General features: G+C 32.2%; 1 protein-coding gene across 2 annotated transcripts in view; it reads right to left on the reverse strand.

Moving 5' to 3' along the window:
• Positions 1 to 6,245: 6,245 nt before the first annotated feature.
• RBBP8 (RB binding protein 8, endonuclease) overlaps positions 6,246 to 14,083 on the reverse strand; it is an 80,909-nt gene continuing 73,071 nt past the window's right edge. For both annotated transcript variants that reach the window (XM_031946533.1, XM_031946532.1), the window contains 3 exons: positions 13,292 to 13,388; positions 9,502 to 9,643; positions 6,246 to 6,431 (listed from right to left, as the gene is read on the reverse strand). In XM_031946533.1, the coding sequence (XP_031802393.1) occupies positions 6,334 to 6,431; positions 9,502 to 9,643; positions 13,292 to 13,388 (337 nt within the window). In that variant the 3' untranslated portion in view covers positions 6,246 to 6,333. The remainder of the gene's footprint in view (positions 6,432 to 9,501; positions 9,644 to 13,291; positions 13,389 to 14,083) is intronic.

Here is a 14,083-nt window from a genome sequence, read left to right on the forward strand (position 1 = left end):
TGTCCTTATGTACTTACTAGCTCTATAACCTTGGCCAAGTCACTCCTGTTTGCCTCTGTTTCCTCATCTATAATATGAACTGGAAAAGAAATGGCAAAATTATTCTAGTATCTTTGCCAAGAAAACACCAAATGGAGTCACAAAGAGTTGGACGGTCTCTCCTAGTTCTTCATTGCTGAGCTGAATAACTTTGGAGAAGTTATCTCCTCTCAAAGTTAACCTCTTTTTTCGGAGGGAGGTGGGGGCGCTAGAGAAGCATCCATCCATTTCACAAAGGAGTTTACCTGCCAACGATCAGGGGGACTGGGCAGAGCCCAACAATGGCATAGGAATGTCACATACTGCTACCTTAAAGGGCTGCTCCGCTTCTAAGTTTTTTTTTTTTTTTAATCAATATTTTCTTTGGAAAGCTAGCTGGTGCAATATCTAAAGTTCCAGGCCTGTAATCAGGAAGACCCAAGTTCAAATCTGTCCTTGATCAATTTACTTAATGCTCCTGTTTGCCTCAGTTTCCTTAGTTGTAAAATGAGGTAGAAAAGGAAATGGCAAACCACTTCAGCATTTTTGCTAAGAAAACAGCAAATGGGGTCACAAAGAGTTGAACATAACTAAAAAAAGTTTTCTTCATATTTTAACTTTCCTTTTTCCAATTTACAGCTTAACAGCACTGTATGAAAGCAACTTTAATTTTGGTGCTGGTATTTAATATGTAAAGAAATTTGACTGAAGGATCTTAGTTCCTAATTGCTTCCTCTTTCAACAAAATTTGTGATATTAAATTATTATATATAACCAACTCAAAAAGGACTTAATTTTCTAATGATTTTAAGTTAACAGAAATCTTTAACAAACTAATTTAATTTTTGGATTTCACAATCCAAAAATCACTGGAAAAATCACTAATATTAAAATTTTAAAACCTCAATTTTCACAAGGGCCATTTGCTATCAGGATCTCAAATTTCAAGGCCTATTGTTATCAATTTGTTTGAATTATAAAAAAAAAAAATCAACTCAGATTGAAAAATGATGGTGAGATTATAACTGTAATCTAAATTAAATAGTATCTCTTGACAGTACACTTATATAAGCCCTTTGACATTTAAAGACTCTTCCCTCAGTATCTCTTATCCCAAACTTATCACAGAAAAACATTACATTTTATTTATTTACTTTACTTTTCAGTTGTTTCCCAATTTTAAAATAAGCTTTTTTTTCTCTCTGGGAGTACTTTAGGATTCACTTTCAATTTGCTAGTTTCAATGTAAGGGCTGATAACAGGGCTTGTTGATGTCTTCAAGTTGGTTGTTTGAAAGCAGGAAGAAATAGAATAGTAAATAAATTCCAATTTTACTTATTTTTATCTTTTTTGGAGAGAGAAAACTGAAGGTGGCCTAAACTTTCTTATTCAACCTTTTAATTACATTTCCATCCTACAATAAATTTATCATTCTCTTTAAGTACAGTTTTTAAAGTACACCTTTTCCTCAGAGTAGTACCCACAAGCTTTAAAATCAAGAGACTGACAAATTGAAAATGCTTGGGAAAATGGACATGAGCAACTAGAGTAGTGAACTCAATCTAATTCATACTACCTTAATGTTAAATAACAAATGTATTTCACTTTAAGTTTTAAGTGCTTCTTTAAATTTTTCTGAATCTCTGCTGAACAAATTCCATAGTTAAAAATTTAAATCACAAATTGTCTTTAGTTATCATTTTTTTAAAATTTGTCTTTCATTTCTGCAATTTCTAATTTGGCCAGTGTTGGAAATTTAGAGAGTAAAGAGACTTGTTTTTTCTAATAAAGTCTTACTTTTTACAATCTTTTTTCCTTAGTTGATCAGATCAAAGGAAAAAGCTAGGTTGAGTTATTAGAACTTGAAAACACTTGCTGGCATAGATAAGCAAAAGCACACATAAGACAGATAATTCTCAGACTTTCATTCTGGAAACTTCTTTTTTAGATTCTCCCAGAGTATGCCATTTTTATTCTTCCTCCTTATTTCTTAGTCTTATTTACCCCTTCTAGGATGAGAAAGATTTGACTCTGGGCAAAGAAATAGCAGCTAAACTTTTACAAGCTCTATTACTAAGGTCTACACAATCAAATTTAAATATGATCCATAAGTATTGATTCCAATGTTAGATACAGTTCTCAATATAAAAATTAAAATGGGTTATCAATTTTCAAACTTACATTAAAATAGAATTCTTTTCCCTTGTCTTCATTATTTCACTTTCCTTTGTCTATCTAATACTTTTATTCTTTGAATTGGAGCCCTTATATTTCTTTCTTTCTTTAATCTCTGTATTTCACATGGAATTAAAGCTTTTAAGATATCTGTTTTAAGTTTCCACTTCTAAATAATTGGCACATAATTGTTTTGTAGCTCTTACTTGAGTTGGGGATAAGCCTTCAGTACTAGTTCATCAGGTTGTTACCACATTAGTGTGCTTGGTATCTTTTATTTTTATTTGCTGGAGGTAATATCTGGAATCTCTTGGTGTCATGTCCCCTGCCTCCCAATATTATCCAATTAAATTCTGGCTATTTTTCTTATGTTTCCCCCATTATGGTACTCATGATTTTTGGTATGTCATTTTAAGGAACCTATGATTCTTAAATTGGTTCTGTCCATCCTATCTTCAAATTAATCATTTCAGCTTGTATAGAATCCCTGGTTTTGTTTTTTTTGTTGTTGTTGTTTTTAATACATTGTTGGCTTTAACATCTTTTGTCAGAATTCAGTTCACCTTAGGTGTATGTGTATTTGTGTGTTCTGAATCTGTAATCAAAATCTCTTCAGAAACTTTCTCTTATAGAACTGTTTTCTAGTTAGTTAATTAAGCTTTAAAATTCTAGATTGAGAACTATGTTCAATTCCGCTCTCTATTAATTTCTAATTCTTTTATGGTTTTCATTTCTTTTGAAGCACTCTGGAAATTTTTGTCATAATTATAAGCTCTCTTGGGAGTCCACAGGATTCTACATTTTACAATGCAATATTTTCCACTTTCTCTTGCAATAATCTCTGTATGTATTATGAGGATTTAAAATTCATCTTTCTTTCTGTTAATTAATCTGCTTAGGTAGTGAGTTTTTGTTGATTTCTTTCTCTTAAATTCTTAAAAAAAAAAAATTCCCTATCACTTAATTCTGACTTCCCCCTACCTTTTAACAAAAACATATTGGGCTACAAAGCTTATGTGAGCCAACATTGGAATATATCAAGTACATTAACCTGGATCTCTACCTTGAGAATACTCTAAGCAAAAAATGCTGGCTCCAGCTAGATTTTAGACCCACTTCCCTTGAGTCTAACACAGTAAAGCATGCTGGCCCATCCCCCAATTCCTTTCTTGGTTAACTATTCTCAGAGTTGGATAAAATTAGTGGGCAAAACTTTGTGGGCTAAAGAAGACTGGATGTTCACTTCTGCAGCAGAGATGAAGAGTAGCTTGATAGTTTCTAATACATAAGTTAGAAGTCAGCTTGTGTCCTAGGAAGGACAATAGAAGCCAAATGGAAAAGAGGTGATGAGTGTACACTTTTAAGGATTAGAATTTCAGTGTTAATAGTGAGTGAATTTTTGAAAAACTTACCTTGTTTCTATTTTCTTTGTCCTGTGCTATAACTAACTGCTCAATATCTAGTAGATAATTCATACTATGAAAAAATAATTATTGGGGGCTAAAAAAATGACTAATCCATCATCTTGCTGATTGTATGACTTGAAACTCTGTTCTGATTATTTCACTATGCATCTATTGAATAACCTTCCCAGGTTTCTCTGAATTCTTAATATTCTTACTGTACAAGTTTTCTATTACATTCATACAGATATACATACATAATTCTTGGGTAACTGCTTTGTTCAAGTTCTCTATTACCAAAGCAGTACTGTGGATATTTTGGCATATATTATATGTTTCTTTCTATCTTTACTTAGGAGTATATGTCCAATGTTTGGGATTATTGAGTTAAATGATATGATATGATCTTTTTTTGTATAATTCCAAATTGAAATGGAAACAGTTGGATTTCGCAGCTCTGTCAACTTTTTTTTTTTTAAATTAATGCCTACCTTCTCATAGGCCCTTCAATACTTAGTGTCTCCATTTCTTCAGCATCTGATAATATGCAGAGCATGAGATGAAACTTCAGTTATTTTGTGGTAACAAACTTCCTGGCAAAGCTTAAACTAGATTTTATTAGGAAAGGGAGGTTAAGTTGCTAAAGTTCTGAGGATTTCATTTCTTCCTAGGGTAAGAAAAGAAAAGACTATAATGGGATGGGAACTGGAGAGCAATTTTGCTGCTAGAGTGAGTTGAATATTTCTCAAGGTTGAGCTGGAGACTTCTTGGAGACATTCTAAGATAAGTATCTTTTCTCTCTGTCCTTTTTCTACACCCCTGCGCAATCATATAGCTCAGAAACATGCTAAGATAGACCAATTTTGTAACAGTACCTTAATAGTTACCTTCCTCAAATCTATGCTTTCAGGGAGCTTGGAGAGATGAGAGGTGAAAGCTAAAGGATAAATAGCTAGATGACTTTTTAAAATTTGTCTGTATACTTAGATGAAGGGTGAACTGCAGAGAAAAAAAAGTTATATTATGGGAATATGGAAACCTGACATGTCATATCTCTTCCCCTGCCTTACTCCAATTGAGTGGGATTGATACCTATTATTTTATCTTCTCAATTAACAAGCACTTACTTTTTCTCACCTTGTTAACTTCTCCTGCTATTTGAACAAAAACATTTCTTTAAAAAAGAGGAAATTGTCATAATAAATATATACCAAGTTAATTCCTTCACTGGCTGTGTCTAAAATGTATGTTTCATACCACAATGAGTCCATCATTTCTCTGTCATGTTTTATTTTTTTTTTGGTCCTCTGGAAGTGGGGCTGGTCAGCACACTGATAAGAATGTTCAAGTCTTTGAAAGTTGTTTTTCTTTATAATGCTGCTATTATTATTGAGAAAATATTCTCTTGATTCCACCCATTTTGCTCTGCTTCAGTTCATTCAAATCTTCCCAGATTTTCCTGAAACTCTCCATTTTCTCATTTCTTATGATGACAATATCTTTTTTTAAAAATGTAATTCTATTCTTTCAATTAAAAATCTATTTTCTCTTCTTCCCCTGTGGAGGTGGGGGTGAGAACCAAAACCCTTTTAACAAATAAGTCCAATCAAGCATAACTTGTTTTTCACCATATCCAAAAGATTTTTGACTCAATCTATATTCAAGTCCAGAGGATAAGGAGCATGTGTTCCTGGTTGGTTATTGCATCAATCACTTTTTAAGCTCTTTGAAGTCACTTGTTTCTATGCTTTTGTGCAAATTGTTCTGGTTCTTTAACTTCTCTTTACATCAGTTCATACAAATCAGTTTTTTCAATTCTTTCTGGAAATATCAGTTTTTTATGATAAATTATTCCATCATATTTATATTACACAATTCACTTAGCCATTTTTCAAATGATTGGTACCTCCTTGATATTTCCAGTTTTTGCTACTACAAAAAGAGCTGCTATTTTTGTGTTTGTTTTTGTTTTTTTACATGAGTCTTTTTCCTCACACTTTGATTTCTTTACAGAACTAGTATAAGGATCATTGGGTCAAAGGGTCTATATACATAGTCCAGTGCCCTCTGGGTCATAGTTCCAAATCTAGGACCTATTTCTGAGCATATTCTTTTATTCTATTAAAGACTTCATTTGAAAGATCTAAACTTATTATTTATAATTAGCTGTAGTTATTGCTCTCAACCTTACCATCTTCAAATTTTTAAAAGAATCTATATGCCAGTTATCCGAGTTGAAGTGTTTGCCTATTCAGTCTTACTTTGGCTTGTACATAACTCTGATAGGAAAGAGGTAAGAAAACAAGCATTTATTAAGCAATTACTATGTGCCAGATATTGTGAGTAATTCCAAATTGAAATTGAAAATAGAGATGCATAAAGAAAACCTTTAAGAAGACTATTTTGGAAAGCAACAAACTGATAATGAAATCTATCACAATTTTTTTTATTATATTTAGATATTATTAAAAAACAAAGGATAAAATCCATCCCTTTAAATTACACAGTGCAAAATGGAAGCACCTCATTGTTTCAAAGGTGCAAAATCAAGAAAAATGCATAAGCACAATAAATGTACTAAAATTATTTTAAATAATAATTCCTGATATACTGTATTTAGATGATATATAGATCAAGTTATAGAAGACAGAGGGGAAGAAATCAGTTTTTTATTTCGACTTTAACTATAAATAAAAGAGGAATTTTGTTCGGGCACCTTTTGCAATTTCTTCAACATCTATGTCTTCTGTTCTTTGCCTTTTGGAGAAAACATAGCATTGTAAGGCTGCCGCCTTTTGGGACGTGGACAAGGATCAATATCTTCCTTAATGTACCCTTAGAAAAAAATACAACAGAAAAAAATCAGGACTTTAAAAAAATAATTCATTGTCAAGAAAGGTACATGCTACTAGATAATCTTATGCTATTTGTATTTTGTCAACTAAATTGCTAAAGGAAACATAAACATTTAATACCGACATGCTGAAATATTTTATTGTGCCTAATTTCAATGCAGAAGAGATGTTCTTAGTTTCCTGAGGCTCTACCTATACAACAAAAATTCTGGTAGGTTTTGAACTAAGCTTGAAAAAGCTTTGAGAATGGGTGTGGTGACAATGTATATCTGAATCAGCTTAAATTAGGAGAAGCAAATCATCATATAGACTGAGTTATGCATTTTTTTTAGCCATAGAAACTCTTGAACCAAGAATTCAAGCCTGCACCAAATCTGTTACATGAAATCTGAGATGTCTGATTTGTGTTTCAAAATACAAAATACTTTCCACTTATTAAAGCTATTTAAATTTCCCTATGAACAATGAAGAGTAATAATGTAAAAAAAGAGCCAACCCACAACAAATAAAATAACAATGAAATATCGAGTTCAGGGGTGGGGAACTTCTGGTTCATGTTCTAGACCAGGTGCTTGGCCTAACTTTATTACCATAAAGTCAAAGAATCTCAGAATTTGAATTGACTTGAGAGGTAATCTAGTACTAGCAAAACTAATCTAATAAAATCTAATCTGAACAGGAATCCTCTCTATATAATATCCATGGCTTCAGCTGAAAACCTCCAATGATGGAAATCACAACATTTTTCTCTGAGGATGCTCATTTTAATTGATAAATAATTTTTCATTTTAATTCCTCTCTACAATAATCATTTGCTGGTTCTAGCTTGTTTATTCAAGAAAAAAGAGTAAATTTAATTCTTTTTCCACACGTAAACTCCTTGAGAATAGTTAACTATTTCATTTTTTGTACTTGTATTCCCAGTATTTTGGTGTGTAGCAAACACTTACTGATTAATTACGGTTCTTAAAACATATGGAAACAACTTCCTTTTAAAGTTTTTTCTTAAGAATAAGCAAAACTTGTTTTTTCAACTTATTTTTATTCTTCTTATGACTTGATTTCACATCCTCTCAATCAACATTCTGGTCACCTCTTACCAGATGTTGATATCTTTTCTTAAATGTGGTGCCCAGAATGGAACTCAGGATTTCTGATTATCCTGTGATAAATACTACATAATATTATTATGGTTTTGATGCTCAGAAAATGATTTCCTCCTTTGGAGAATGCTATATGGAGCTGTAAACAGCAGCTTATTATTGAAAAGTTAACTAGAATTTACAAAGGGTATGTGGTAAAAGGATAGGTAATAAGATAGGTAATAACTTACTATCTCCACAGCCACAGAAGTGTTATGTCTGACAAAAATAAGTACACTTAGAATTTACTCAGACTACCTTTGTTTCCTTGTCAAAACTTGGTTTTCTTAAGGCTTCTCTTCTTTAACTTTTTCTGTTTTTCTTTCCATTGCCTAGCTTTCAATACAGATCCATTTTAGCTTTTTTAGTTGGCTCTTAGTTCTCTCTGCATCTTCTTCCCTACCTAAGCTCCAACTTAGTTTGCCTTTTACTCTCTCTGACATTATAGGAATATTTGCATAATTATTTATCAAATAAATTTCATAATGTGAGAATGGATGGTTACATTCTGTTTTGATTAAGAAGATAGTCTAGATCCCACTTTACAAACTCAACCTATATTGAGTTTTGATGATGGAATTGAAAAGACTTTCAAGAGCTTAAGTTGTTGTGTTTTTTTTAAAATAATAATAGCTTTTTATTTTTCAAAATATATGCAAAGATAGTTTTCAACATTCATCTTGGTAAAACCTTGTGTTCCAAATTTTTCTCCCTACCTTTCCCTCTCCCTCTTCCCCTAGATAGCAAGAAATAAGTTAAACATGTGCAATTCTTCTAAACATATTTCCACATTTATCATGGAAAGTCAAGATCTTAAGTTAACCAATATATTCAGCCAAGTTGACAGTAAAAATTACCTCTGCTACTTAGCTTTGTGCAGTTTTATTTTACTGCTTTGTAAATAAAGCTCTTATAAATTTTCCATAGATAGAATTGCAAGAGTCAAAATTTGTTTAATTAAAAAAAGACCTTATGGCCACAGCAGTTTAAGTGATCTATCAGAGGACAAATGAGTACCAAGTGGTAGGACTAAGGTAGTGTAAACCCTACACTCATTTGTTGTGCATAAAACCTTAAAAAAATTTCTCTATAAATGTGATTAAGGACTAGGATACATATTTAATTAAATTTATCTAAAACATTTAATGCTACTTTCCATAATAAAATTACATTAAAGTTTACAGAATACTAATGCAGAAGGCTTTTTATTTCAGGAATTTGGAACAATCCCTGTTAGGTTTCAAAATGATTATAGATTATGTTGGAAAAGTTGCACCTGATTTGAATTTGAACTAAAGACATAAAACTATATTAATTCCCAGATATTCTCTTCTTCCATTAGCATCTTATTCCAAGGCAGGAGAAGACTTCCTTTTTCAAAGGTTATATTAGTAGGCAAAAATCTGACAATCATGGCCAAGCTGGAAAAGCTTCCAGAACGGGCAAAGAGATAACCATATTTAGGAGCATAATGTGAGTTGAGAGGTGTATTTCTTAAAGGATGGGCACCAGATATTTTTACTTTTTTGGGGGGGGGGGGGGGGCTATAGAAACATTTGAAACTACTAACAATGTATGGAAGGGATGTGTTTTAATTTTAATGGAAGACATCAAGTGGCACAATGGATAGAGCCTAGAGTCTGGAAGATTCTCATCTTCCTGAATTTAAATCTAGCCTCAGACACTGTGGGACTCTGGGAAAGTCACTTCACCCTATTTGTCTCAGTTTCCTCATCTGTAAAATGAACTGGAGAAGAAAATGGCAAATCGCACTACTGTCTTTGCCAAGAAAACAGTAGATGGGATCACAAAGAGTCAGACACAAATGAATTTACTAACAATAGAGAGAAGGACATATTTACAATGGTGAAATCAGATTTTTGAAGCATGGAAGAAAAGTGTTCTTACCTCTGTCCACACAAGTTTGAGTTGAAGGAAACCCAACTTCCCAGAAATTTTCAGGTGTGTTAGGAGGAATATAGCGGAAACGGTGCCTTGAACAGGAGGCTAGTTTCTTTTCCCTTTCTTCTTCTGGAATATCTGCATAATACTAATAATAAAGATTTTAAGTTTTTTTCTGCATCCATAACATACCTTTAAGCATGTAAACAAAATGTTCAAAGGGTGAATGTTTCGTTGGTATAAGACAAAGCTTCTTAAACTATGTATAATGATCCCAATGTGGGTTTGTGTAACTGAATGTTCATGAAATTGTGATTTTATTATCAGTAAATGTCTAATTTGTATACCTAGTTTATATACCAAAATACCCAGGATTGCATAAAAATTTCTTAGGTGAAACAGGATCACAAGTGGAAAATATTCCTGATACAGGACAATATTAGGACAACACTCTCAATGTTTTGTGTTGTTCAATGTTATTTTTAAAAATTGTTCAGTTTTGGGGCCGAGTTACAATGCTTTTTCCCAAAAGTTATATAACAGTTACAATGCTTTTTCCCAAAAGTTATATAGCTTTCAATGACAACTCTATTTTTGACAAAATGCAGTAAAAACAAACTTCAAAAATGTGTGTGTATGAAAACCATATGCAAAATATTCAAAATTCACATCTAAAAATCTTAACCATTTCTATAGTTTGAAGAAAACTAATGACCAAAAAAAAATTTATAGTGGAAAAGGACCTTGGAAATCATTTAGTTTCAACCTCTCATTTTACAAATGTGAAAATCAGAGGCAGGACTAGACAACAAGACGGGTGTCCTCTTTATATAAGATTTTATGGCATGTGCATATATATTTTTCAATTTACTTAGATGAGATTTTAATACATAATTTCACTCAATTTACAGAAGAGAAAAAAAGAAGTATAGGTCAAACAGCAACTATAGTGACATAAAAGAAAAAATTAAATGGAATGAGAGAAAAACAATACCATTGTAGACAAAGTGTGATACTGAAGTTTGAGAGCAGCTTATCTAGACAGTTGTACAATTTTTAAATACTTGGGAAGGTGAGAAAGAGATTAAGATAAAATGCTGACAATCATAACAAAAAGACTTAAAAGATCAAATCTCTTTTAGCTGGCAGGAGCTTAATCTGTTTATATTCCTATTTATCCTATATATATATATATATAATTTGTATATTTTTTGTATGCGTTGTCTTTCCCAATTAGATGGTGGTTCAGTGGATTGCGTGCTGGGCCTGCAATCAGAAAGATTTATCTTCCTAAAATCAAATCTGGCTTCAGATATAAGGTATGAGATCCTGGGCAAGTTGCTTAAATCTATTTGCCTCAGTTCCCTTGTTTGCAATAAGAACTGGAAAAGGAAACAGCAAATCACTTTAGTATCTATGCTAAGAAAACCCCAAATGAGGTCATGCAGAGTTGGACAAGGCAGAACAAATTATATTGTCTGCTTCTTAAGACTAGGACTCTTTGTCTTCCTTTGTATAAGTACACAGTATGCTTTAAAATATTTTGTTGCTTATTACATCTTAGCTATTATAAAGCTGTAGAATTTTAAAAAGCTTTCTGACACATATCCAAATGCTCTACTATAGGTTGAATGAAAGAGACTACAAAGAGGGAAAGAAATTGAATACTGATTCTTACATAATCCAATCATGTATAATTTGTCTATGGGAATAGCAAACTGTACTGGATGTTATTGAGATCCCCATAGTGTATAGTGAATATACTTCAAAACAAATTTTTGTTCCGACATATCATAAAAAAATAAGAACTTAAACACAAGATCCTATTTACATGGACTATTTAATATTATATAGAACAGGCTGTGAGGGAAAAAATATGTCAGGATAATGAAGATGAATATCCTTTGATAATGATATTTTCTAAGCAAGCCAAGTTAACAAAAACAAATGGGATGCAAAATGGATTTTCAGTGTAAGTGCTAAACTAAATTCCAAACTGAATTGGTACTAGATAATTTAATCTTAAAAGACAGCAACTTCTTATTGACAAAAATTTAAAAAGAAGACCCAAATCAAGCCCCAGTCAGCTGATATGGTGTTCAAAAAGACAATACACTTTTACAAATTATTACTTCTCTTGTTACTTTTGTTCCCAATAATGGTTTATTGGAGCAGCTAGTTGGTGGGTGTAGTGGATAGAGCACCACCCCTGGAGTCAGGAGGACTTGAGTTCAAATTCAGCCTCAGGCACTTACTTCCTAGCTGTGTGACCCTAGGCAAGTTACTTAACCCAATTGCCTTAGCAAAAAACAAAAACAAAAACAAAAAAAAACCCTAACCCAAAGAGTTATCAAACTGTGCATACCCTTTGACCCAGCAGTGCTACTACTGGGCTTATACCCCAAAGAGATTTTAAAGAAGGGAAAGGGTCCTGTATGTGCAAGAATGTTTGTAGCAGCCCTGTTTGTAGTGGCCAGAAACTGGAAACTGAGTGGATGCCCATCAGTGGGAGAATGGCTGAATAAATTATGGTATATGAATATTATGGAATATTATTGTTTGGTAAGAAATGACCAGCAGGATGATTTCAGAAAGGCCTGGAGAGACTTACATGAACTGATGCTGAGTGAAATAAGCAGGACCAGGAGATCATTATATACTTCAACAACGATACTATAAGATGACCAATTCTGATGGACGTGGCCCTCTTCAGCAATGAGATGAACTAAGTCAGTTCCAATGGAGCAGGAATGAATTGAACCAGCTACACCCAGCGAAAGAATTCTGGGAGATGACTATGAACTACTACATAGAATTCCCAATCCCTCTATTTTTGTCCACCTGCATTTTTGATTTCCTTCACAAGCTAATTGTACATTATTTCAAAGTCCGATTCTTTTTGTACAGCAAAATAACTGTTTGGACGTGTCTACTTATTTTGTATTTAATTTATACTTTAACATATTTAACATGTATTGGTCAACCTGCCATCTGGGGGAGGGGTGGGGGAAGGATGGGAAAAATTGGAACAAAAAGTTTGGCAATTGTCAGTGCTATAAAATTACCCATGCATATAACTTCTAAATAAAAAGCTATAATTGAAAAAAAAAAAAAAAAAAAAAAGATAAAATTCCCTATCAAGACTCAGTAAAATGTAAATATACATTCCAGGAAGAATGGAGTTTAAATCCTGCCTCAGATACTTATTGGTTATGTGTTCCTGGATAAATCATTTAAATTCCCTGGGTCTTAAGTTTCCTCATCTGTAATATAAGGCCTTTTTTAATCGGGGAGAAGGAAAGCAAATATTTATTAATCGTAAAAATAATTTGTGTTTTTAAATTCCACTAAAAAATTGAAGTTAAGATTTGTCACTGACATCCTTTTTAATTCGGAGGGGGAAAAGATCAAACTATTTCAAAATAGTAAGGAGTCACTGAAGTATCAAGTAAAAGGAAACAAATGTTAAAATAATACTATCTGAAGTAAAAACAAGTATGCATTTCTTATTTCTAATAACAAGAAATAAAGTTTTAGTTTCCAGATACACTGTGGGCTTGAGGTTTAAAAGATTGTATTTCCACCCATTTGTCACTCTAGAAACACTATCTCAAGTACTTCAGTTTTCCTTTTTTTCAATATTTAGTTGCTTCTATAATTCTTAAACCAAGTTAGAATTTTTCTGACACAAATATGACAAAAATCGATACCTTTTTTTTTTTTTGGTGACAAACTGGAGATAATAAAGGTATTTTTTAGAAAAACAGAGCAGTTACCAGAGCAGAGGATTACTTACAATTTCACATTCTTTACATGTATGTCCAAGTAATTTTCTCCTCTCTTCCTTTTTTCGTACCACCTCAATGTGAGGGAAATTTTGTAATGTGGTCTTTCTAAAAGAAAAAAAAAAATCAGACATTCATAATACTCATTACACATATTACACATATTAGTTTGTGGTGAATGATACTACAAAGACTTTGGTTTGAGAATGCATCAAAATAAATAATAATTACCATTTTTAGAACACTTTATGATTTGCAAAATGCTTTATATATATTATCTGATAATAAGAATAATAAAATAAAACAATCCTAGGAAAATCCCAGAACTCCTTTTATTTGATCATTTTGCTTGAAAGAAGAATTCATTTCTTCTTCTAGATATTATAGTATTGTAATGGAAAAAAAACAATACTAATAATGCTGAACTCTCCTTTTTTTCCCTTTGAGTGAAGGCAAGAATTGGAATGTAAAAAATAATCATTCACCATCAAAAAAGGAATATAAGACCTGGATTTAGAGTTCCCTATTATGGTCAAATAAGAGAATGCTGTTTCCAAAGAATGTATCGATACAAACTATACAAATTTAAGGCTAAACTATATGCCATTTTTGCTGAAGGAAATACTACCTCTTCAAAATTCTTTAAAATAACAATACAAATATCAAAAGATATATCCTTTTCTGCAAAAAGGTGTTACAATTTGGGGAATACTATGAAAGCATAAAAGCAGTATACAGAACTTGGAAGTAATGGAATAATAGAAAGAAAAGCAATGCATAAACACAAAAGTGTGCATAACTGG

This window comes from Sarcophilus harrisii, chromosome 1 (assembly GCF_902635505.1).
Source record: "Sarcophilus harrisii chromosome 1, mSarHar1.11, whole genome shotgun sequence".
Lineage (NCBI taxonomy): Eukaryota > Metazoa > Chordata > Mammalia > Dasyuromorphia > Dasyuridae > Sarcophilus > Sarcophilus harrisii.